This window comes from Sturnus vulgaris, chromosome 1 (assembly GCF_052056855.1).
Source record: "Sturnus vulgaris isolate bStuVul1 chromosome 1, bStuVul1.hap1, whole genome shotgun sequence".
In the NCBI taxonomy this organism is placed as follows: domain Eukaryota; kingdom Metazoa; phylum Chordata; class Aves; order Passeriformes; family Sturnidae; genus Sturnus; species Sturnus vulgaris.
Window position 1 is genome coordinate 45,095,757 of NC_142243.1, and position 25,165 is coordinate 45,120,921.

The 25,165-nt window shown below is 45.6% G+C and overlaps 2 protein-coding genes and 1 long non-coding RNA gene across 11 annotated transcripts in view; 2 read left to right on the top strand and 1 right to left on the bottom strand.

Annotated features, from left to right (window-relative positions):
- Positions 1 to 6,887, top strand: part of LOC106854497 (uncharacterized) — a 9,724-nt gene extending 2,837 nt beyond the window's left edge. The window contains exon 3 of the long non-coding RNA XR_015803894.1: positions 4,812 to 6,887. This is a non-coding gene — a long non-coding RNA (uncharacterized LOC106854497). The remainder of the gene's footprint in view (positions 1 to 4,811) is intronic.
- LOC106854438 (C-C chemokine receptor type 8-like) lies at positions 6,881 to 13,362 on the bottom strand. 2 transcript variants are annotated; one of them, XM_088165320.1, is made up of 3 exons: positions 13,163 to 13,362; positions 10,128 to 10,196; positions 6,881 to 9,184 (listed from the first exon to the last, which is right to left on the bottom strand). In XM_088165320.1, the coding sequence occupies exons 1-3, from the start codon at positions 13,250 to 13,252 to the stop codon at positions 8,105 to 8,107; spliced, it is 1,239 nt and encodes a 412-aa protein (XP_088021446.1). In that variant the 5' UTR covers positions 13,253 to 13,362; the 3' UTR covers positions 6,881 to 8,104. The 2 variants fall into 2 exon arrangements, with proteins under 2 accessions (XP_088021446.1, XP_014733851.1); XM_014878365.2 differs by lacking the exon at positions 13,163 to 13,362 and adding an exon at positions 10,283 to 11,008.
- A 173-nt stretch (positions 13,363 to 13,535) lies between these two features.
- On the top strand, positions 13,536 to 23,811 carry SLC25A38 (solute carrier family 25 member 38). 8 transcript variants are annotated; one of them, XM_014878453.2, is made up of 7 exons: positions 13,536 to 13,675; positions 15,637 to 15,758; positions 16,361 to 16,445; positions 16,956 to 17,135; positions 17,538 to 17,706; positions 18,324 to 18,490; positions 20,166 to 23,811. In XM_014878453.2, exons 1-7 carry the CDS (start codon positions 13,601 to 13,603, stop codon positions 20,286 to 20,288), a joined length of 921 nt encoding a protein of 306 aa, XP_014733939.1. In that variant the 5' UTR covers positions 13,536 to 13,600; the 3' UTR covers positions 20,289 to 23,811. The 8 variants fall into 8 exon arrangements, with proteins under 8 accessions (XP_014733939.1, XP_014733940.1, XP_088021486.1 ...); XM_014878454.2 differs by lacking the exon at positions 13,536 to 13,675 and adding an exon at positions 14,533 to 14,666; XM_088165360.1 differs by lacking the exon at positions 13,536 to 13,675 and adding an exon at positions 15,108 to 15,244.
- Positions 23,812 to 25,165: the final 1,354 nt, after the last annotated feature.

Here is a 25,165-nt window from a genome sequence, read left to right on the forward strand (position 1 = left end):
CTGCCCCTGCCTCAAACGTCAAAGGAGATTAAAATGCCTTCTCCCCAAAGGCAGACTTGTGCTGTCTTCAGGCAGGCTGACCTAGGTGGGATTTTGGGGGTGGAGAGTATCTTCCAGGTTGCCTGAGCTGCTGTTTGTGGGTTGGCTAGCAGGTTGCCAGGCAAACATCTGCATATAAATTCAGTTCTGGTATTTCTGCCAATTATATTTTGTATTTTTTGCTGTGTTAGGCTTTATCTAGAAAATGTTACATCCCCAACAGCTACTCAGCAATGTAGTTAAGGTCAAACCATAGGCTTCCAACATCAGCCAAATTATGGAACTGATGTCAACCAGGTGGGCCAGGACAAGAACCTGTGGAAATAATCAGGGAACTGGCTCCTGGATAGGTGTTAGCCAGGGACAACAAAGAAACACTGCTGGAAAAAAAAGTTTAAAGGGTAGGAAATTATAAAGGGCCAGAGCAATGGATTTTCAAAACTCACCTTTTTCTCTGACAAGTGCCAGCAGACCCATCCTACCCATTCTTTAAAAACAGATGTAAAGCACTCTGCACTGTTTTCAGGACAACATCAAAAGGCTGGTTTCTCCCCACACCCTGAAAATATGATCTATGACTGCCAAAATTATGAACTTTTTAACTTGTAGAAAGATAATTTCTAATGGATTGTACTAAGGAAATGTTCTCATTGTGTGAGAACCATGAGATTCAGAAACTTGAATGAAGGCTTCCTCAATGCCAGTGATAGTCTGATACTATTAGAGCAGCAATGCACTGTGTGTAGATTGCTGTTATTTAGAGGACACCCAAATCTAAATTTGTCTCCCATGTCCTCAGGGGATGATGAAGGGCTGTGTCCCTCCATCCTCCACCTTCCAGCCTTATAAAGAAAGCACAGATACATAAGTAAGAGCTTCCCCAGTGGGGACCTGCACATGCCAAGCTGGTTTGCTGCTGACCTGTAAAACATAAGCATAACCCAGACAGACTTGGTCACTCTTACCCTGGTGGGCACCTGCTCCTGGATCACCAATACTCTGCACAGTATTTCTGGTGCAGCTCTTTGGAGGCAAAATTCTTGAGAACAGGGGTCAGGACTAACCATACATAACAGCAGGACAGGCTTCTCCAAGCATTGCTTACGTTCTAGCAACAGGATTTTCCTGAAGGTCATCAACCTCTTCCTCCTGTGCTGCCCAGAATTTAACTGGAACTGAGCACAGGGCAGTTATTACCCTCAAAGAGAAATGAGATTTGCCAAATTTTACCCACTCAGGTTTTATCTGGAGACTTCAATTAAAGAGAAACCAAGATAAGTTGACTCACAGAGATCCTCAGCAGGTGTCCCCGGGAGACAGAAAAGGCTTTCTTCTGTATTCTACTGTGAGTGATAAACCTAGATAAGAGTGCTACTCATTATCATGGTGTGCACTCTAGTGCAACATAGACAGATGTGAAACCAATACCACCTGAAAGACAACTGCCACATCAACCATATCTCTGCTCTCCATCTTCAGCCTCTGTTTGCACTCTGGTATTGAGGACAGCTCAGGAATAAAAAATTCTGAGGAAGCTCCTGAAAAGACTTTCATTCTGATCCAGACACAATGGAGGAAAGCATCTTTTGTTTCTCCAAGCTAAAATAAAAAAGACATTGCATCCCTTGTAACCAGAGATTTTTCCTGGGAAGGGCTAGGTACAGTGTGCTGCTTTCCCAACTGGGAGGCACACAATGGTTTTACAGGAAGAAATCAAGAGTAAAGGATGTATGTGCAGGGACACTGTGGGTAAAGAGGGGCAAACACCCTGTTCTTTTTATTCCATCTCCCTCTGAGTAGCCTTCCAAATTTGAAAACTCTCTCAATATCTGGGGAGACCAGAGGTACTTCACACCACTGGCATCTCCTCCTGCTCTGTGGCCAGGCTGCCAGGTCAGGTCGGGGAGGCAGGGTTTTGCAGAGCATCACTGGCAAGTTCAAGCTTTGTGGACTAAAGCACTTGGTAAAGAAATGTCTAACCTGAAGAATCAAAATGCTGTTCTCCCCAGCACACTCTGCTTTTGCTGCCATGGAGGAAAGCCTGATGGTGGTGATTTTCTATGAAACGAGGCTCTCTTGGTTCTCAAGAGTTTCACAGGGGTCTCCTCTGCAGGGCCAATGGGGAACAGTAGTGGCCAGGGGATACCTCCCAGGATGGAGCCCCCGAGTCCTACAAGAGCTCTGTGATGCAGAGCTGCCCTGCATTGCTCAGCAGCATGACACACACCATAGCCGTGACTGCACTGGCCCCTGCTGGGCATTTTTTTTCTTAATGCCTCCAAAATTCTCATCTTTTCTGTCAGCTGGGTAGAGGTGCTTCTGCATCCCTGCCACCTTGGTATCCTTGTTCCTCCCATGCTGTCCTGCAGCAGAGCCCACCTGGCAGCTTTTGGTGCAGATATGAGCACCAATTGCTCACACACAGACACACAGAAAAATCACAGAAATCATTTCTGTGCCTCACTTTTGAGAGAAAACCCAGCAGAGAGAGCCTCATTCCTTCATGCCACTGTTCTGCAGAGATGCAACCAGACAACTGAGCTCTGGTGTCTTTCCAGCCACCAGTGGGAGATGCATTTATTCTGCATTAAAAAGATGGGGATGCAGAAATTACCCAGAGTGAGGAAGAGAGAAGTTATGTCTAGGGCTGAAAATGTTTCATCCTGAGGGCTGCTGAAGGGAAGAGCCACAGAAAGGTGAAGGTTTGCAAAGTTTTTACAAGCAGAAGGAGCATGGCTTGAACAGATATCAAAAATTAAGAGAAACATTTATTCCCATATTAGAATGTCACAAAAGGGATAAGGGCATTGAAACAGTTTAGTGCTTAGGCTCACTTATGCCTTGGTGACCCCATTGTGTTCCTGAGCTCCAGCTGTCACACAAATATGGTGCTGTCCTGCCCTGGAGAGGTGGCAGAGGCTCAGCCAGGTCTCCTTCAGAGGTGTCCTCCTCCCCTGGAAGGTGATATGCCTGCGAGTTGCTCGGACCTGCCTGTTTCAGGGTGTACCTGATCACTCAGAGTGCATCGTGAGGCTGCCCTGCTTGTGAGATCAGCTCCAACAGTAACAGCAAGACCCAAGAAAGATGGAAAGAATCCTTTGGCTGGGCAATCACATCCCTTCCCTCCCAGGCTCATCCAGGCAGGAGGAATGGCTGCAACGCCACAATCCAGCAAGCTGCTGTTCAAAATGCTGAATAAAGAAATGCCTTTCCTCCCTCCTTTCCTTCCCACCCCCCCATCCCCCTTGTGCTACTTGTGAGAGCTGAAGCTGTTGGGAACGTTTGCATCAGCAGCACCCCTCTCTCTGCAGGGCTGCCGCTGAGCACAGGTCAGGGCCGTGTGGTGCTGGGGACACCAAGATGTGCAGGGATGGTGGTGCAAGATGTGCACGGGTACAGACACAGATGCAGACATTAGGAGAGAGGAGAGTGGAAAAACTGCCTGCCTTGCAATGGACAAAAGACCCAAGGAAACCATCCAACATTGCTCTTTGCTCTCAGCCCAGTTGGATACCTGAGCATTAGGGAGCAAGACCCATTTCCTCTACTCCTTGTATAGGAAAGGCAGCTGGTTTGCAAACGTTTCTTGCTACACAGATCTCTTTACCTTGCTGAGTGCTGCAGTCAAGGTTAGTGCTGACTCAAACACCAAGGACAATCAATACTTTTGCAATGTGGTGGCAGTGTCTGTGTTAGGCCAGGGCTGTGTCCTTCCTTCTGTCCATCCTCACATTCTGCATACACAGTCACACCTTCTCTGAACTCAGGCATGTGGAGGATCACAGAGACTGCACATCCTCCAACGGTGCCAGGTGAAGAAAGGGATGAATGTCTTGGCAATGCAGACCACACATTCATTATCGTTAGTGGGAAATCTGCCCGGATATCGGAGCATGATGAGGAAAAATATTTACTGGGGTGACACAGCAGACACTGCTGTTTGCTTGGCGGTACTTTTCTCTTGCATAGAGCTCATCCGACATGGTAAGTCTGACCCAGCTGCTGACGCCAGCATTACACTGGCTGCACTGACTGCTGGAAAGCACAGCAGACCTACAGGGACACCCAGCAGCCCGGAGAGCTGTGTGGGGTCAGAATGAGGCACACGTCAGCAGAGGCTGTAGGAACCCAAACCAGTGCTGTTCTGAGGTGGGGATTTCTGTGATCTGTCTGTACATTTTGGCATTTCAGCCAAGTCAGCAGAAACAGATTTACCTAGAGCAGAAGCACACTACTCAGAAGTCATGCGTCAGAACTGACACAGTACAGTAGCAGCTTTGCTTTGCCCAGCATTACTTGCTGCCTTTAAGGGACATTAACATTTAAAGTATATTAACCAAATATGATTATCAGCCCACACATTACAGTTAAACCTGACCTATTCGGACTAAAGTTATAATTGCCTTTCAATTTACCAAACTATTTTTACATCTGGGTAAAATACCTAAAGTCATGGGGGGTTTTTTCTGTCATGAGACACCTTTCTGGATCCTCTTCTGGCACAGTCAGTAATTTCCATGCTGCTTCAGAATTGGTATATAACTGGAATACATACATATGTATATTATAATAAGTGTTTGAAAGAGGCTGAAAATAAAACAGGATGAATATGATACAATTAACCTGGGGAGTTGGGCTTGAATAGCTTAATGCATGCTAATGCAGGCCCATCCCCGTACAGGAGCGTCCTTCAGCTAAGAGTGGGACACAAATACCCTTCATTAACCTTTCTTTTCTCCCTCTTTAAAGTTTTACCTGGTTTTGACCAACAGGTGTAGCTGGATGTTACCACAGCAGAAAGAGGCAGAGTTGTGCTGCTGGCTGGCAGACCTCCTCCAGAAGGCACTGAGTCAGTCCCATCCTCATCCCCAGACTCCATGCACTAGCCTGAACAAGTGAGCTGAAGGCCAGAGATTCTGCCAAGGACTTAATAAGTTTGTATCCATGTTGCCTTGGGAAGAAGGCTTCAACACAATGCCAGAAAAAGCTAGATATGGACTACTTTCTTACTCCAGGATACTGTTTTGGGACAAGAGACTATGATTACCTGTGCTAAAGTAGCAGTCCTGCAGCTCAGAGCTGAGATGAGGAACAATCTGCTAAGTCCCACTTCACACTGTTTTCTGAGGGATCTAGCAACATCATGGCATGTCCTCATACATTCCTCTTTTTGCTGCTGTAGTTGAACACCATGGTCCTTAAACATACCCATACAACAGCTGCACATGTTTGCACAGTGTGGCAAGTGATGAACACCCTTGATGCCACTGCAGTGCTCCAGCCTGTCAAGGCCTTTCCATCCAGACATTCAGAGAGCATCATGAGTGACATCAGACAAAGTCTCCATCTTTCTAAGAGACCTCCTGTAGAAGGGACACTCTGGTGCAAGTAACACCAGTAAATCAAAAGAAAACAAGTATGTATTTTAGGTTTAAGCTTGAATGTGGGTAAAAAGTTACTCTGGTCTCTGTTTTAAGATGATGTGCTGAAGCCAGAACAAAATTCTATCTGACTGTTTCATGTGCCAACATGATCCTAAATCTTCTTTAACCTGCATCATCTCAGCAAAAAGAAAAAGCAAGGTCAGGACACGAAGGTAAGCAGCAGATATAAGCAGGAGCAGTGTAACAGCTGTGGTGGGACACCTGTGGTGGGTACCTTTTATACAAGTAGGTGAATGGGCACTGGGGCTTTGCAGGATGTTTTAGCCTCAGCTTCTTGTGGTCTCTGCTCTTGGGAAAACCCTAAAATTTGGCATTTTCCTCAAGCTGTCTGTAAGCTTGCACAGATACAGGAAGATGTTTTCTGCTCTCAATGCCCTCACAGGCACTGGAAGGGCAGCAGACTGCTCTAGGCTTGTCCCTTCAGAAAGCAGAGGAGCTCTGTGACCTACAGGGATGCTTCTGGCGGGCCAGAGCAACACAGGGTAGCTCTTACCAGCCAAGCACTCTCCGGATGTGGCTCTCACCTTCTCCCTTTGCACAGGAAGGCAGCAATACCAGCTTAAAGCAGTTGGCCAGTTATAAGAAGTTGAGGCCAGGTCCAACTCAGAGCTCCTGGTGTTGCTGATAAAACAGAAGCCAGCTGCCTCTGACAGAAAACCCCTTTAAGCTGCAGAAAGCATCTCCTGCCTCCTTGCTTGGAGGTTGTTGGCTTTATGGGTGGTGTTGAGGCAAAAGCAAGGCAGGATGTCCTCCAATGAGAGCTCGAGAAGTGAAAGACTTTGCAAAGAAGGCTCTGTATGTTTAAGCTACCCTCATGCCACTGGGTTACAAGCCTTGTGGGGAACCCTGGGTCACAGCCTCACTCCAACAGCTACACAACAGCAAGCAATGAAACCTCTGAGCAGAGGGAGATGTCCCCTAGCAGAATGCTCAGCAACCAGAGAAAGGCCATCATCATCTTGCCAGCTTGGGCAAATGGGCTCCAGCACCTGTCCCAAAGCAGTCACACAAGGGATACAGGGTAAGGCTGTTGAGGCTGGAGAAATCATTCCCATGTCCTGTGCTTCAGCTGAGTGAATTGTGCTTTAGAGGGCTCATGCTGTGAATCTGCTGGGGAGAGCCATCCTTTTGCCCACCACCCTTTGGCTTTGCCCCTGAATTTTTGTGAAACACCTTCTAGAGAACCTGAGGGTTTGCATATCTAAAAATAGCCTGGCTTGCAATAAGGCACCTGAAAGGTAGAGACTGTACTGCTGCGCCAGGCAGTGATCCTGCTGCTGGGAGCCAGGCAGCAGCTGAATTGAAGAGGAGGCAGCTGGGAAGGCTATGAGTTGTGTAGCTCTGTTCAGGACAGAATAAAATGCAGATGCTGACACAAATAATGATGAAACAGGTTCCTCAGGTGTAAAGATTGTGCAATTACAGTGCACAAAGTAACTTTATTATAAAACTTGAAATACGGTTATATCTTGTAGGGACAAACAGAAGAGAACAAAAAGCTTCAGAAAACCATTGCACTTATCTAACAATATTTGTACATATAAAAGTATATGTATGTATACATATGGGTATATGTGTATTTGTGTATATATACACACATGGGCAAGTATAGATATGCATCTGTATGTGCATACCTCTACATACATAGATGCATCTGTACGAACGGGTAGCCATTCACCTACATAAAATCAGTCATTCCAAGCTGGAACAGTAACTGGAATGTCAACCCCAGCCGCCTGCTCAAGACCAGTGACCACACTGGCACACCAGCTGCCAGTTCAAAAAGTTAAAAAATGTTCAGAAAGTCCCCTGAAGGGGACGTGTGATAGCTCACACCCACTACTTCAGCCCTTTTCCTGGTAACAATTTCTCCATCCATTCCTACAGCACTCGTTCATTCCTGTAGGGATTGCCCCTTGACATCCACAGTATTTGTAAGTGTTTGTAAGCTACAGCTTCAAACCCTTGCAGACAAGAAGCTGCAGGCCCTTGTAGCAGATGGGGAGTCAGGATTTTACCAAAACACATGGACAGCATTTATTTCTTGGTTGCTTATCCGATTACTCACTCACTAAGCTTTTCTAGGGCTGGAAGCATTGTTCAGATCTGTCAACTGGGAGCCAGGCCCTGGCATGACACCTTAATCTTGGGCACCATTTCCCTCCAAAGAGCAGGTTCCCACTCCTGCTGAGAGTCCCATCCCTGCTCACAAAGCCAACACACTCTGCTGAGACAGGGGAAGGAGTGGCCAAGTGTCCAGGGTTTGGAAACATTAACAGCTCTTTTTAGTACTGAGTCTGAAGTGGGGAGGGTATGTTTCTAAGATACCTCTCTGTGCTGCTCTGGCAGTGTGGGAATCTGCCGGTAATTTCACAAAGCAAGCAAGGTGGGATGTGCCTAGGGAAAGGAAGGATGATTAAAAAAAAAAAACAAACAGAAAAACCAAAAAACCAAAAAACAAACCTCTAAAAAAGTGAGAACACCAAAAGCAACCGCGATAAAAGGAAAAACAAACAGGGGCTTCCACTTTTCAGGTCCAAAAAGGTTGCTCAAACAGTCCGTGGCTGTGGATGCCCAGTTCTAGGTCACCTGTCCATGATGATAGTTTTGGACTTGTAGTTCTACAAGACAGTGCCAACAGAAGACAACTGTGAGGACTTTGTGTGCAGAGAGGAGTGCTTGTCCAGGCTGCGCCCACTGAAAGCCTTGTAGCCTTTGCAGTTCAACAGAAAACATGCAGATTTTTTGAAAGCGTCACAGAGATGCTTCTTGAACTTCTCACCCACGAAAGCATAGATGACAGGGTTGAGGCAGCAGTGGACAAAGGAGAGTGCCTCAGTCAGCTCCATGGCTAGGTCTAGGCTTTGGTGTGTCTGGCAGTTATCAATGATGGACATGTTCCTCAGAGAGTCCAAAAAAAGCACAATATTGACAGGAGTCCAGGAGACAAAGAACACAATGACAACAATAAAAACCAGTTTTATTGCTTTGTACTTGTTCTTGGTATGGCACTTCTGCAGGTTTTTCAAGATGCTGTGATAGCAGAAAATTAGGACAATAATAGGGATTAGCCACCCCAAGATGTTGACTTCAAAATTACTGAAAGTCTTCCAGAAATTGTTGCCATCAGGATAGTGACGGAGGCATATAATCTGGTTATTGTCATTCGCTTCCTGGAAAAAAAGTAAGTCTGGTATTGATGCTAAAATGGCAACTGCCCAAACGACCAGACTGGTGATAAACCCAATGGCAGTTGTCCGAATCCCTTGAACATGAAGAGAGTGGACTATGGCCAAGTACCTGTCAATGCTCATGATGGTTATGAAGAAGACATTGCTGTAGAAACCAATGAAGTAAACTGAGCTGATGATTTTACACAGTGCATTTCCAAAAGTCCACTGGCTCACAATGGAGTACTGAACCAAGAAGGGCAGGGAGAATACCAAGAGGAGGTCGGAGAGAGTCAGATTCAGCAGATACACATCAGTCATGGTCTTGATTTTCATGAAGACTGTCAGAATCCAAACAACCAAAGCATTTCCCACAAGGCCTAACAAAAACAGTATGGAGTACAGCAGTGGAAATAAGGTAGATGCAAATGCTGGAATACTTTCAGGATGGCAGATGACGTATAGTTCTGAGTAGTCGAAGGCATATTCATAGGCTGCAGAGGAGTTAGGTGTTGGTGATGTGTGACTCACCTGTTCAAGGACAATGAAATTTGTATGAGCTAAATCCCACATTAGTAGATATACGAGGCAAGAGTCAGCTCACACCAAGCTGCATGAGGACAAAAGAGGTGTGCCACAGCTGTGGTATAAGATGCAAATGAGGAATGAACACAAGTGACTGGCCATCCCCTGCAAGACCCAGAATGAGATCCTTGCATTACAGGGGCAGAGGAGATCAAAGAAAATGCAGCTGTGGTGATAGAGGTTACCAGCATCCTGCTGCTGTCTCCATGTGGGGCCATGGCCCATGCCCGAGTCCAGGTGCGGCACCAGGGCCAGAGACAGGGAGCATCCTCAAACCAGCAATGACATGGGCATGGCCAGGAGACTGAGAGCCCCTGGTATGGGTTTGGGGTCCTATTTTATGTTTCCTTCTGAAAGGAGAAAGGGAGGAGGGCCCAGGGAGAAACTGACACATTAACCCTCATCTCCTAAAAGCTTTGTTTCCAATTAGCTGAGTGCCAGAAACGGGATACACCAGCGGCAGTGACATGCCCCCTTCCTGCTCACCAGCCCCCTGCAGCTCACCCACCCCCCAGCAGCAGCCACCGCATCTCTGGGCAGTACTTGTGACAGCAAACAGTTAAAGAAGATGGATAGCAGCATCCCTGTCAGGATGTCCTCCATAGGACACTCCTAGCACTACCTCTGCCCTCAAGGACAGTCTTCTTCCACAAGCGTAATATCATCAGCTAAAGATATTTTCACCCTGTGTTTTGGTTTCTTTCCAGAGAACAACAATCACACTGATTTCTTCTAAATCCCCATCATCTCCACCCCCATAGGGTAACATAGGGGGTGCCCCTACATTACATAGGTTACATAGGTACTGTGCCCCCATAGGAAAAGCTGGACCCCTAAGATGTGCTACGCCCTTGCTTGCAGGAGAGCAACCCAGCAGGGAGTGACTCACCAATATGTCATCAGAGCCACCGCTGCCCAGCAGGTATGTCAAATTCTGTTCCATAATCCAACACTGTGTCTGAAAAAGTGCAAAAGAACTGTCTTTGTATCACATATTTTTAAGAAGCAGGCATAGCTTTGTGTATATAGGCTGGCAATATTTACCTCAGCTTATGCTGCAATGCCAAGTCACAGGTAAGATCCTTACTGTAGCAGTATGCAGTCCTAAAATAGCTTTTCGTCTGTGCGACCTCTGTTAAAGATATACGAAACCCCAAGCCAGTGAGTTCAGCCTCTGTACTTTAACACTTTCTGAACGGAAATGCCACCTTTTATCTTCTGTCTGATCACAACGTTTTCGTTTTGAGCCCTTATGTCCTTCAGGGGAAGAGATCTGCAATTTCCCGCACGTCTTTGAAATGTTTCTGTCTCCAACCTTTCCCACCTGCGTGCCCTGTCCCAAATGCTGTCCCTGCTCTGCAGTTCCAGTGTCTAGGAGAGACAAGGTAGTCTGTCTCCTCTGTTCCAAGGACTTTTGGTGAAGATGGCTGAAGGGGATGGTCCAATGCTGCCAATAGCCAGTGATGGCAAAAGGCCTCATGTTTGCTTTAACATTTCATTTTTCCTTGGAAGGCACCTTCCCCCTGCACCCACCCAAGCACAGACAAGAATACCTAAGGGAAATGATCATAGAATCATAGCCATTTAGGTTGGAAAAAGCATTTAAGATCATTGAGTCCAACAGTAATCTTAACACTGCCAAGTAGATTTGAATGTTTCTTCCCAGAACACACATACTGCAGGATGGTCTCACAGACTAACACTGAAGTAAAACCCTAAACAGCACTGAATTCCCACCTCTTCTACCACATACCTACAGTGACCTCATCCAGACCCAACACAGCTTCCATCCCACAGCTATCTCCAGTCTTACCCACAACACAAGATACAGGGGAAAGAACAGCACTACTGAGCAACAGATAACATTAGAAGTGTGTGTTATCTCCTTAAATACTGCTTCTCCTCACTAGAGCTTGATGCCATTACTGAAATTTGGGCAAGTCACATCACCTTTTTGTTCATTTTAGAACAAACAGCACCTCACTGGGCATCATTCCACAGATGTGCTGCTAGAGATCCCCATGTGGAATGGTCTGTTGTCTTTCTCAAACCTTTTGGATGTTCACCTTCACTCACCATCACTCCACAGGCAGAGGGATAAATTTCTGGGAACCAAGAAAATCTGCAACTATTGCATGTGTGGCAGTGGATGGTTTTCCTTGGCAGTGGTGGGCAGTGTGACATTTGGGCAAACTTTTGCATGTGAGTCCAGCCATGACAGACAAGCTCTGCTGGGCCTTAACCCTTAAAATACCTGAAACTAGGAATTAAAACCACAAACAAACTCTTCTGTTACAGGCAGAGTTACTGGAAGTTGTTGTAATATATCAGCTGAGACTCCATTTTCCTAATGCAGGAAGAGCCCATTCTTTATTCAGACAACTCATTTTACATAGTTTTTACAGACCTTGTGTGAGACTTTAATTGGTTAATAGCTTTCTTGCCAATTACTCTATTGGTTAGTAAAAGGTATTTTACTTGTCCATCAAATCTCTCTATTCTTGATATTTTTTACATATTTTTCAGTGATTCTCATGGGACAAATCCATTGTTTACCCAGGCGCAGTTGTTTTTCACACAGGAATAGTTTGTTGTTTTAACAAACTCTCATTCCCAAGACTGTTTTCACATAGGATCTTGCAAACCACTTAGCTGCATTTAGAAGAAGTGACAAGCCAGCTGTTAATAAGGCCTGATTTAATGAGGCCTTTCTTTTATAATTCTACCTGTCTACAACATCACTTGCTGGCAGTGTTGAAGCCTGATCTCCACTGCCCTTATGCAGGTTTAAAATGGCATTGATCACTCTGTTGCTGCTAAAATGGCAAAGAATAGAACCAGGAATTATTCAATGTGGAAAAAGACATGTCCACCAAATGGGAATTTGGCAGCTCCGTGCCTCTCCTCTTTCATCTCCTAAATGGAGATGATAGGCTATCAGAGCACAAGGACAGCCACATGAAGAGACGCGGCTCCCTCTGCTGGGCATTCCTGCAGAACTGAGGTACATCCCTGCAGAGATGTGTGTGATCAGCGGTGCTGTTTCACCTCCTCATTTATCATTTCTTCCTTATTTTAAGGAAGAAAACGCTTCCACAGCAAGATAAGAACCTAGAGACTGCTGTTGCTTCCAGGGGTTCATGCTGGATGAGCTCTTTCTTGGGATGCATGCCATTTGCCCAATATTGTTGCAGCCCATTTTGCTTCGGAAAACTGTAAAAACGTCAATTGTTGCTCCACCCAAAGATATGGAGGGAGAGGATCTAGCCACACCATCCCCAGCTCCATATAGAAACATTTCAAATGCATCACTTGAGTTTGTCTGCCTTACTAGAGTTAAGCTTACTTCTCTAAACTATCTACTCACCCAGTCCCATTCCAAAGAGCCAGAAACACGCCAAAAGAAATAGCCAAAGGGGCTTTCTCAAAATGACATGTATATCTCAGACAGCTTCCTTATCTAATCAATTGTATAACAGGTGATGATGCATTAGGTTTACATGGCAAGGTTTTAGTAACAAGGGGGCTGCAGGGCTGCCTTATGTGAGAAGGCGCCAGAATTTGCTGCTGTGGTGGTAGTAGCCAGTTCCAGCCAATTCCAATAAGCTGAGCCCATTGGTGATATGGGCAGTGCCTCTGTGATTAGAAACACTGTGCAACAGCGGCTGTGAGAGAGTGAGAATATGTGAGGGGAATGTCCTGCAGAGTCCACAATCAGTGAAGATGGAGGAGAAAAAGGAACTTCAGGCAGTGGAGCAGATTTCCATGCAGCCTGTGATGATGCCTGTTGTCCCTGTGTTGGTGCACAGTGGAGCAAGACATGACATAGGGAAAGAAGCACCAGGAGGGAAGGGGATGAGCTGATCTTCTTTGCCATGAGCCAGCAGGCAAAGTAAGTTAATGAAATAAAAGGCACTCACTCACCCAGGCAGGAAACTGCTTAAGAAGAGAGGAGCTTGCAAAAGGGAAGAGGGAATTCATAACGAGGTACTTTTGCCAGCCTGTGCATGACATTTTCTCAGAGAAGTATGTTTTCTCTTTCTTCCAGGGCTGCCACAAGGCAAAGTGAGCACAGGAGAGGAAGTGGTTTGTGCATAATGGCTACTGCTTCACACATGGTTTTCCTTCTAGGAACAGCTGTAGCATGACATTCTGGACGTATCAACCCTTACTTGGCCAAGGCACGGCAAGCAGGCAATTCTTAGAAAAAGCAGCTTGCCAAAGCCGTAACTTGCTCCTCCCAGTTCCTCCAGTTTTGTTGTTGATAAGCAGTGTCTGGCTTTGCAGGCAAAGTCAAGCCACAGCTCAGGGCTGACACAGGTCTAATACTGAAACAACTGATTCTGGTGCCTCACTTCTTCAATGCTCTGGAAAGCCAGCCTTCCTCTGGTCTGGGCCCAGGATCTGGATGAGCAAGTGGAGACACTAGCAATAGCGGTAAGGACATATCAGTGTGCATCTCAGGTTTTGAACAACATGGTATCCGTAAGAAGCTGGTTTTGTGGGGAAGTGGGAGGTGTGAGCTGACACGAAAGCTGTCAGTTACGAACTGACCCTTCCCACTGCTCATGTCTGACCAAGCGTGCTGGGGCTCAGTTGCTGGATACAGCACACAGCGCTAGGAAATAGAGTACAGTTGCTAGAACTGAGTACAATTCGGGTGTCCCCAACTTCAGGCCATGGAACTGTTGGAGAAAGTCCAGATGAGGCCACAAAGTTGATCCGAGGACTGGAGCACCTGCTCTGTGAAGACAAGCTGAGAGCACTGGGGCTCTTCAGCTTGGAGAAGAAAAGGTTGTGTTGACATCCCATAGCAGCCTTCTGGCATATGGAAGGGGGCCTACAGGGAAGCCAGAGAGGGACTCTTCGTCAGGAATTGCAGTGATAGGACAGGGAGCAGAGGGCATAAACTTTAAGAGAGGAAATTTAGATTAGATATTAGAAAGAATTTTTTTCTCTGTGAGGGCGGCGAGAGACTGGAACAGGTTGTCCACCCCTGGCAGCGTTCAAAGCACATTGGATGGAGCCTTGAGCAATGTGGTCTAGCGAGAGGTGTCCCGTAGCGGAGAGGCCGGCCCTAGATGAACTTCCAAGATTCATTTCAACCCCTTAACGTGCTGCGATTCTCTGTAGAACGTCCAAAAGCCGTGACCAATACGCGGTCCGGGTGCAGAGGCGGCTGCAGGAGAGCCGGCTAGGGGCGGGTATGCGCCGCTCGCCCCCCGGCCCCCAGCCCGGCCACCGCGACGGAGCGAGGCCTCAGCGGGCGAAGGGTTACGGGAGCCGCATGCGCCGGGCGGGGCGGTGCTTCGGAGCGGGGCCGGCTGGGGGCTGGGCTGCACCGGCTCGGCTCGGGGCTGGGCCTCGCCGCCGCCCGCCGCGCTCTGGAGCTGCGGGCGGCGCTGGGATGCCGGGCCGGGAGGCGGAGGTACGGCTGGGCCGGGCTGAGCCGGGCCCTCCTCGCTGGCTCTGCCGAGGAGAGCCCGGGGCAGCGCCCCGGTGGGAGGCTAGGGGCGGCTCGCTGCGCCCCTTACGCTGCTGCGTCGCGTTCCGCGGCCTCGGGGCAGCGGGGAACGGGGAGCCAGCCCCAGCCCCGTGACCGTGGGTCCGGGTGGACTTGGGGGGAGCCATTGCTGGCTTGGAGTGTGCCCCACGCTGCATCTCATCTGTCGGTGTCTAATCTGTTGTGGTTCTGCTGCGCCGAGGGGCGCAGAAACTCCTTCTCCATTGCCAAACACCGTTATATGTTTATAATATCAAAAAACCCTCTCGGAACACCAAAAAAATCTTCACCCTGCCGCGGGCTTTGTGCCTCGTGCGTTATTATTTCCCGAGAAGTGCCGGCGGGGGCAGGCGCTGTGGATAGGAAAGGCAGCCTCAGCTGAGCAGGCCGTGCAGTGCTTTGAGCCAGGCTTGGGTCTGGGCTGCGTCCCCGCAGTGCCCGCGGCCGCGGGGGGAACGTGGTGTGCACGGGGGAGGGGAGAGATGGAGCTGCTGCCAGCACAGGTGGGTGGGACTGCGGCAAAGGTGCCGGTGGGTGGGGGACACCTATTTCCTTTGCCGCGGCAAATGGTAACCAAACAGCTGCTAGTACATTTGATGTTCAGAAAACTCCCACCGCCTAATTTCAAGGAGGTTCTGGAACATTCTCCCAGATAAAGCAGAGGGACGAAAAACCACGACTAAAACTCGATCAGCCTCAGAAAAGGTCTGGAAAAGCTTCTTGTGCCCTAAGCAGCTGTCCTTAGTATCTGGGGTCAGCTCACCTTTCTTACTGTAACATGTGATGTTCCTTTTGAAACATTTTGTATCTTTTTTGTAATATAAATAAAAAAGTATTTCCTTTTGTACCACTCTTAATTAACTGGTCATTTAAAGTTCTATTCTTCCTCTTCCAGATGCATCCAGTCCTAAAGGCCTTTGTGTGCGGCTCCATCAGTGGCACTTGTTCCACGCTCCTCTTCCAACCCCTTGACCTGCTGAAAACCCGCCTGCAAACTCTGCAGCCTGCTGTGAATGGGTGAGAGGAGGGGGATGTGTCGGCGTGGGGGGCCTGGAGGTGCTCTGCTATAGGCTTCTGCCTTGTGTGCTGACTTGGGCTTGGAGTTCAGAGTTGTAATTTGGGAAATCAGTCTTTCTAAAAGAGGAGGCATGTTTTTATATTACGGAGAAGGGTTGTTATTTTGCTCCAGAAGAGCAAAAATGTCTGAGGTTATGAATGCTACTGGAATAACTTGTAACCTCAACATTTGTTCTCATTGAGAGACTGGTGTTTGCTGGAGTGGCTACCGTGCAGTTTCATGGGGTATCCTCTGCCTGAAAAAAAATCCTGTATGGTTGTCAGATAATTTCTCATGTGTGCAGCTTGGTGTAGTCAACCTACAATCTGTTGCTGCTAACAAAGGGAATGAGCAACTAAAAATGGTAATGGGTGTTACAAGTTATGAGATACAGAAGCCCTGGAAAGACTGACCAAGAAAAGCAGACTGAAATGAGGAAGAATACCTTGGAGGTGCTGAGTTAATGCACAGAGATATGAGTGAAAAAGGGTGGCTGTGGAGTACATCTGCCAAGGAGCAGAAGCAGGTAATTTCTTCAGTTCCTGTCTTGTCTTTCTTTCAGGTCTGGTCGTGCTGGGATGGTAACGCTGCTCTTTAGGGTTGTTCGTACTGAGAGTATTCTGGGGCTCTGGAAAGGTGTCTCTGCAGTAAGTGGCTGGCTTAACTCTGACTTGTAAGAATAAGTAGATAAATAAACTTACTGTTTATTGCTAATTATGCCTGCCTGAATTTAAATAGCCAACTCTTGTACAATTATGAATGAAACCACATGATTTAGATTACATCCTATTTTAAGGAGTTAATGTTGTGAATTTCACTGATATGGTTACAGTGGTCCTGAGCAGCTGAACACTGAAATACTTTTGCAAATGTAGCATGACAACTGGAGGAACTTCATCATTGGTTTGGAATATCTTGTTCCTAGAAAACTGCCATTGAGGAATGCATTAAATTCTGGCATCATTTGAATCACTTCTCTGTCAGTGCTGTAAATTATTTCTACCTTATCTTCCTTCCTTGACATGTTGTTAGCTTTAGTGATATTTTTGTCTTCTGCAAAACTTCCTGTCAAGTTTAACAGTCTCAGAAAATTTCTATAGTGTATTTTGTCTTATGTAAGCTTTTTCTTTCTTCATCTGCTTCTGTTTCTTCTGAAGTCTTTTGCAAGATGTATTCCTGGAGTTGGGATTTACTTCAGCACTTTGTACACGATGAAGCAAAAGTTTCTTGTGGACCGTTCACCCACTGCCCTGGAGTCTGTCTTTCTGGGTGCCACCGCTCGTGCAGTTTCTGGGATTTGCATGTTGCCAGTGACTGTAGTGAAAACCCGATATGAGGTAAGACTTTCCAATTAGTTCCCTGTTAATGGTGTCACAGACCTTCCTTGTGATGCAAAATAAATCCTTCTGCCTGGAGAAGGTTGCTGCCACTTGGGTACAGCCAGGAATGTAGTCCTGATAGTAGCCACCTTAGTTCACACATTGTGCAGGATATTATATTTAGGCAAGAATTCACCCTAAGATTTATAAGTTTCAGTTGTATACAATGTTTGTGTAGCATCTTTCATATGTTAGCTTCCTGAAGGATTCTTTTAAAAGCTGAGGTAGGTGAAACCCAGTTTTTGCCTTGGGTTGTCCTGTGTGTTGCCATTTATTTGGATATTGTATCCGCAGGGTGTGTGTAGGGCTCCTCGACCTCTGCCTGGCATATGGATGACTAACCTTTTTCTGCTCTTGCAGAGTGGAAGATTTGGCTATGGGAGTGTGTATGGAGCTCTGAAGAATATCTATCAGACCGAAGGGACTCGTGGCATGTTCAGTGGGCTCACGGCAACGCTGCTGCGGGATGCGCCCTTCTCTGGCATCTACCTGATGTTCTACACACAGACCAAAAACCTCACACCGCAGGGTGAGGCTGAATGTTGGAGGCTGAAGTGGAAAATGTTCCTCTTCTCAGATCTTGCCCCGCAGCTGACAGCCTGCATGCTCTGCTTGTTGCTCCCCACCTCAGAAGTTAAATTAGTCTCCTGTAGGGCTTTGGGTCACACACTCACGTTTGCCTATGGAGAACTGTAGACCTATAGCTGAGGTCCATGCAGAAATGGAGACTGCCCCTAAACTGATCAATTGTCTTCACGAAGACTGATGCATAAATGGGTTAGTGAACAGTTGAAAGACAGGGTGTCTTAAGCACGGCTTGCTGCTTCTGCTTGTCGTGCATACTGCTCAGTTTCTGCTAAACTGCGGCTTCTCCGATATTGGAACTCACTGGGGCAACATTTATACAATTTTTTCTTTACTGATTTTCTCTCAAATTCGGTTCCCCAGCAAGTGAGGCTTTTCAATAGTGCTAACTTTTGGCTAGTAGCCACTTTTCTCCTTGAAAGGTTTCTCTAGCTGCATGGATCTTAACTTCTCTTAGACTCTGGTGCTGATTTAATCATTCAATAGCTTTCACTTTGTCACGCAGCATGAGTGTTCCTGGCCTAAATGGGGTCTGAGTGTGTTCCTTTTGCTGTCTTGCAGACCAGTTGGATCCAATGCTCGTGCCCTTGCTGAATTTTGGCTGTGGGATCTTTGCGGGAATCTTGGCCTCTCTGGCAACGCAGCCTGCTGATGTCATCAAAACACACATGCAGCTGTCACCTCAAAAGTACCACAGGACTAGCCAGGCCATTGCTTTTATCTACAAGGTGAGGTGAATCTCTTCTGATATGCACAACCGCATCCTCAATTCTGATCCCCTTGCTCAAAGCACAGCTATGCCGGGGAAGCTGTTGCCTTTTAAAGGAGGTGAACAAGTGTCAGTGCTTCATCTGCTCTTGCAGTTGGACAATTCAGTGTCGGCATTTTCAAGATGATGAAGAGGGTCATGCTGTGGTAGACCAAGACTATAGAGTGCAGTGGGAAATGCTGGTTTCAGATACAAGCCATCTACAAAATAATTATTTGTACTTTAGACATCAGAAGATAAATAAATGCCCAGGTCTTTATCCCAGGAATGCAATGGAGAAGTAGTCAAAGCTTACCTTTCCCTTTCTGCTGTGAGAAAGGCAGATCTTGGCAGATTCACTCTGTTTCCATATTGAACACTATTCCTAAGCAGTAATCTGTTTATTTGTGTATGCATTTTTATGTATGTTTTTTTCTCAAATCATAATGTTTTTTTACTTCAGTGCTTAGAAATCTCAAGTTTTTACAGAATAGCTAAGAGACTTTTGTAAATATGAAGCTCTAAAACAAAGACTAGTAGTTCTCCTTGTAGTGTCTGGAAATGATTGCACCCTTTCCTTCTCTTTGTTGGACTTGAATGTGGCTTTCCCCATCTGTTGTCTCCATCCTGGCCTTCCTTTTTCCACTTACTGCTCTTCCTGCTTTCCTGGGTAGCCCTTGTTATGAATGATGTTCTATTTTTTCCAATTTATCAAGCAACAAGATTAAATTTAGTAGTAAGTTTTTAATAGTAACAAAATGAATACAATCAAAGTATTGGAGATGACAATTAAAGTATTGGAGATGAAACAATCAAAGTGCATATATTTAAGAATATACAAAATTTGGCAGTAAGTAATTTAGTATAATTGAGGTTCGTATAAAGCATAAGCAAAACCGACCGGGGATACGGGGAGTGGCTCGCCATTCCTCACGTATCAAAGCATCCAGGCTAACAATCTCACTTATATACTGTAGGTTACAGAAGTTTCTAGAAAGCTCCTCCTAGTTTCTATTCCTAAAATCTACGTAACTATACTGCACGGCACATGCTCTACTAATGGGTTAGGGGGTCTCTCATCCTTTTGAGGGTCTTATTTCCGATGAAGGCTCATCATCATCATCAGTGACCGAGGTGTGACCTGCAGGTAGCGCAGGCGCCCTGTGTGACTGAGCAGATGTTTTCCATAACATGACTCTAATTAAGTCCCATGCTTGGAATCATCCCATTTTTGCCCATTTCAAGGTTGAAGCTGTATTTCTAGATGCTGCTTATCAGACCTCCGTCCTTCTACTATTCTTATCTGACTTTCTTCTAACCTCCTTCTTCGACTCCCAACATCTGGAAGATGTCTTTTATCCTGTCTCACCCATCTCCCCCCCTTTCACTCTGTAACAATTGTCTTCTATTGATCTAAATACAATTTTGTTAACATAGTTACAACTTAATTAGCACGAATCACATTTATCACACCCTGCAATAGTGCAATGCTACAGATTCTTCCTAAACACTAAACACTATTTAAGCCTGAGTCTTTCAGAGGCTGCTCTGGGTCTGAGCTGAAATACATCCTTTGTTCTTCTATGTAATAAATGATGAGAAATTAAAACCCTCCAGGCAGATTGAGATGAATTGCTGTTTATCTCCTATTGCAGGACTTTGGGCTGGTTGGCTTTTTCCGAGGTGCTGTGCCCCGAGCCCTCAGGCGCACTCTGATGGCAGCAATGGCATGGACGGTGTATGAACAGATGATGGAAAAAATGGGCTTGAAGTCCTGACTGAGCTGCACGAGAAAGGACCGGCTTCACTCCTTCTCCTGTTTGCTGTGATCAACTGGCGCTGAGAAGTTCCCAGTTCCACAGAGGAATAAGCCTTCCTCAGTCAGGAGGAAGAAAGCCCTTCTGAGACAGGGGATTAGGCCTTTTGGCAAGTAGAGGAAAGGAAGGATTGGATCTTTGCATTGTTTGATCAATGCGTTCCAGAAGGGCTGCACTTGCAGACTGCCATGGGAAATGGCAGGGTTTTCACAGCCTGGTAACTATGCTGAGAAGCCCCTTTTAAAAATAACTCTGTGCTCACCACCTTTATGCAATGAGACAGTATTAGAGCAAAAGCATTTGAGGAGAAAACAGTGATGGCAGAACCTGGCAGTTTCTGCTGGCATGGCCAGAAAGACCACAGTGACCACCATCTGATAAAGATCCTCCTTCCTCATATGCTTCATTCTCACAGGGAAACACTAGGCCCTGATGGGAAACTGGATCTGTCTTGTAATGCTTATATTACAGGAGTGGGTGGAAGAGAAATGAAGTGTAGAGGAAAAGCTACAAATATTGTCTCTGCCATCGCTTTTCTACTGTGGGTGATTACTGAGAAAGTAACTGGAACCACCTTGCTGTGATATGTGTTATTATGTGATTGAGCATCTTAACACTCTTGAAACATCCTTCTGCCTCTACAGCAGAGTTTGCACAGGAATTAAGAAGCATAAGGCACTTTAGAATTGATTGCTACCAAAGTTCAACTTGTTCTCTGAAAAAAAAATGCTGCTGGTCTAACTATAGCAGGAACACTCAAGTGGGTTTTGTTGGGGTTTTTTTATGCAGTTGTCATAGAGACTTACTTGCTTCCTATTCCTTATTTGTTAATCCCTGATCAACACCCTCAAGTGTGGTCGTTAGATGTAGCTTCTAGGGCCATGGCTCATAATGTATAAACATATAATGGAAACAGGCACTTCAGATTTCCCTTGAAACATTGCTGATTGCATGTGGAATATGTTTTGGTTTGGAAAGAAAAGGTTGCTGCTTCTGTAAGCTTTTTCCAAAGTCTGAGCCCTATGGGTTCTTGGCAGTGACCTTTACTTCCCTTAGGGCTCCACACAGACACATTTTCCTGGCTGATCCTTTTCTCTTATCAGGTAGTCCATGTTTGAGTATGCCTGAGTTTAAATACATTTTTCATCCTCTGTGCCTTCTTACTCTTTCCAACTCTTTTACTCAGACCTCACATGTGTGCTGGGTACAGCCTGGTCCCCTTTTCACTTGTGCCTCTGTGATGGGTTGGATCCCTTGCAGCTCTGTTAACATAGCCATGAAGCTGGCTTGGAAGTGTGCATCCTGTCCTGTAGCGTGCCTTGCAGAAAACTTAGCTTTGGCTTATATTTCTTAAATATTTAGGAATATTGCGAATCACTTTAGAACCAGAGAACCTGCCTCTAAATATGAAGATACGACACTGTAGCTGTATGAACAACCACTGCTACTTACCTGTTGTTTTAGAGTGTATTTTGGACAATCACTGCCTGCCCAGGCAACTTCCCAAGCTCAAGAGCAGAGGGGATGTGGGTTGTTAAAAGTGTTCTTTACCAGGTTTCAGCTCCAAGAAGGCTTGATGAATGAAATGTAAGAGGACAGGCTGGAGGCTTGGAAAGTGCTGCCTGTTTTCAGATTCATCCCATCTGTGAGGGGAGACTGGTTTCTGCAGTGCAGGAGTCTCCAAAAATGGTGGTGGAGTGTTCTGTGTGCACGTCTACATGTTAGCAAGAGAGCACTGCATCAAATCAGGCATGTGGCACATTATTTGCTAAATCCTAAATGTGAACACCTGTTCTTTTCTTTTGCTCTTCCTTCTACTCTTAGTGACCAGAACTTGTGAGAGTGCATGAAACCATGGTAACTGCACATCCTGCTTGTTTGCTCTCCTGCACACTACTGACACAGAAAGCTGGAGAACAAGTCTAGGATTGCTGACCTGATGGAAGGTGGCAGTTAGATGAGTTACCTCATTTGTCCTTTATTCCCCTATGTATGGGATCAAACCAACATTGTGCTGGGAGCCTGAATTTATTTGGGGCTTTATAAATCTGGCGTGAGTTAGATCTGCTGATCATCCTGGGCTGTGGTAGCCAAGGGCAGTGTGTGAGGTCATCTGCAAGGTGCTTCACACGTATTTTGTTCCTGATTTAGCAATGGCAAAACAATGAGCAACCTGTGCAGACAAAAACTTAAGCTAATTTTTAAGAGGCAGGCAAGCAAAGAATGCAAGGTAATCTGGAATTAAGTAAGGTCCTCATCAGAAACCTGAATTTTAGAAACATTTTGGTGGCTCTTTTGTCCCTGTACTCCTGCCTGGTCAAGTAACGAAGAAGTAAAGAATTTATTCCCATGTGCTAATGTTTTAAGGTCTACTGTGAGGTTGTTTGTTTGTTTGTTGTAAATCTGGAATCAGGCCTAAAGCAGTGTTAGATTTTTCTTCGGGAAAGTTTTTCCATTCTGCTTTGGTTCTTTGTTATTGGAGTAAAGTGAAAAACTCTGTTTTTTGGCTTGTCGATTCACCTAGGCTCCTCTGAGTTTAAGAAACAGAGAATCTAAACTGCACTGTGTTTCATCTACCATTGGTGCTGCAAATCCAAAAGCTTATCTACCTGTGAGTTGGGAAGAATGAATTCTGTCATGCAAGCTTGTTGTTTGTTTCTCTTTGTTATTTCTTTTGTCGGATGTCATATATGGGGGAAGGGAAAGCCTGAAGTTCTGCTTCCTTCTGTTCTAAAAGCTTTATTATGGTCAGGCATAAGACTGCTTCTCAGCTCTGATCCTTACTGTCCTTCACCCTTTTCCCCTCTTCAAAAACATTCTGTTTCTGAAGTGATTTATTGAAGTTACTCCTTGATAGCTATAGCAAGTCAAGACAATCAGGTGTGTGGATTTGAAGTTTGGATGTATTCCCCCATGAGGTTTAATGCTTCTACATAACAACAAATTGTCACTGTACAGCCAGAAGGTACAGTAAATCAAATAAAAGATGTGGACAGAGGTGCTTAATCACCTACCTGCATCATGCCAGCAATTCAACACTAACAGTCTTGTCAGATAATTTCCAAAGCCATCTTAGCTTGGATTCCAGAGACACTGGTGTGCTCCTTCTGTGCACTTCAGGATTGCAGTTGGATCCCTCTTGGACTGACCTCTGTTGCTGGCAATACACTGTTAGTGATTGTCTCTACTTGCCCCTGCAGCTGTGACTAAGAGCACAGCTGGCTGGCATGTTGGGGCAGGCAGTGTTTAAGTGAGTTGTAAGGACACAAGAGAAATAGTCTGATTATTCATGCTTTAGAAACTTTGTTTCCACTCTTCCTATGTGATGATTTCTTTGGGTTTTTTTCTCTAAATGTCTTAAACAGAACTGGAGCTTGGGAACACTGCATAGGTTTGAGTATTGTGAGTGCTTCTTTGTCTGTATAAAATATTTATGTGAAAAGGTATATTATATGTTTCTATTAAAAACTGATTGCTAAAATGAGGATGTAACCTCTTTAGTGTTTCTTTAAAAAAAACCCAAACAAACCCCAAACCGATTAAATGCACAAGGGGTTGGATGGAATAGAGGCTTAAGAAGGCAAAAGGAGTTTCCCTATAGGACAGGACTGTTGCATGTGTTCAGAGCCCATAAAAGGCAAGGAATATTCTTTTTTTCTGTGGTGTATAATATGCACAGGTTGTGCTAGAACAACCTAAATCAACTTTGCTTAAATGGAAAAAAACACACAGCAGTGGGGAATGTTGTGTTTTACACAGCTTCCTCTGCCTGCCTGCTGTGTGTAAAGACAGATGGCTGTTGAATTCCTGTACTAGCTGGTGAAATACCTGTCTTGAGGACAGTGGGGGTTTAAGCTCTCTGGGGAGAAACTGTTTTTTGTCTCCTGCTGATCAGGTTTTTGCTACTCAGGCAGTTAGATCTCAGCAGGGGATGAGAAATTGTGCCTTGGACACAATTGTCTCCTGCAAGGCATAATGCAAGGGGATGGTGGATTGGTGGGATCTCTTGCTGTCACAGTATGGTCCTGGGATTCACTAACAGGCAGGTTGTGCTAAGCAATACATTGCTGATACTGAGATATGCATCTTCCAGATGTGAAGATCCCAAGCCTCTTCTCTTTTCTTGCTTAAATTATACATTCTCCCATGGAAGAATTTTCATGGAGGGTTATCTGTGTGCAACAGACCTGCCACACAGTGTTGAGGTGCAGCCTTGTGCCAGCTGAACCTGAATTGCTTGTGCAGGTTCCTGATAGCAAGTTAGGCCTGGGCTGGTGCCTGCTCCTGCACACAGGGACCATCGCCTGTGTAGTGGGTGTTGCTATCCATGCTGCTGACAGCTGCCCCAGCTGTGAGAAGAGATAGCAGACAAGCTCCCTAGCCCTTCTGGGTGGTAGAAGGTGGGCAAGATTTAAAGTTTAAAGGCACTGTGGTTGTAACAAGATATTGAGTTACAGATCTCCCTTCCTCATTAAAAATGGGCAAACACTTTTCTTGCTTTCTTAATTTTTAATGAGTTTTGCCACACATAAGCACTAACACCAGCAGAAAAGATTCCTCCTCCCACACAGACACATATATATATATATGTACTTTTGCAAACTCCACGTGGGTTTCTTGAATATACTTATCCCTTCTGGCTTTGGTGCTTATTTCAAAATAGCAAGCTTTTCCATATTGCATTTCCTTAATTTATGATTTTTATCACTGCAAAATGCTTTAGGAGTTTTTATCATAATGCATTAAGGAGTTTTAGTAAAAATGACAAAAACCCAGTAAGAGGTTAAAATGAGACCTCTGCAAGTTTTGTAACATGTGTTAGGCAATTCTAACTTTGT

Excerpts from the sequence above, each read along its gene's own strand:
- LOC106854438 (XM_088165320.1), bottom strand. The coding sequence starts at position 13,252 with ATGTCATGCACAGGCTGGCAAAAGTACCTCGTTATGAATTCCCTCTTC. Across the intron at positions 10,197-13,162 it reads TTAAGCAGTTTCCTGCCTGG|ACACAGTGTTGGATTATGGA; the intron begins GTGAGTGAGTGC and ends GCACTTTTTCAG. Across the intron at positions 9,185-10,127 it reads GTGGCTCTGATGACATATTG|GTGAGTCACACATCACCAAC; the intron begins GTGAGTCACTCC and ends GTCCTTGAACAG.
- SLC25A38 (XM_014878453.2), top strand. The coding sequence starts at position 13,601 with ATGCTCTGGAAAGCCAGCCTTCCTCTGGTCTGGGCCCAGGATCTGGAT. Across the intron at positions 16,446-16,955 it reads TCTGGAAAGGTGTCTCTGCA|TCTTTTGCAAGATGTATTCC; the intron begins GTAAGTGGCTGG and ends TTTCTTCTGAAG. Across the intron at positions 18,491-20,165 it reads CCATTGCTTTTATCTACAAG|GACTTTGGGCTGGTTGGCTT; the intron begins GTGAGGTGAATC and ends CTCCTATTGCAG.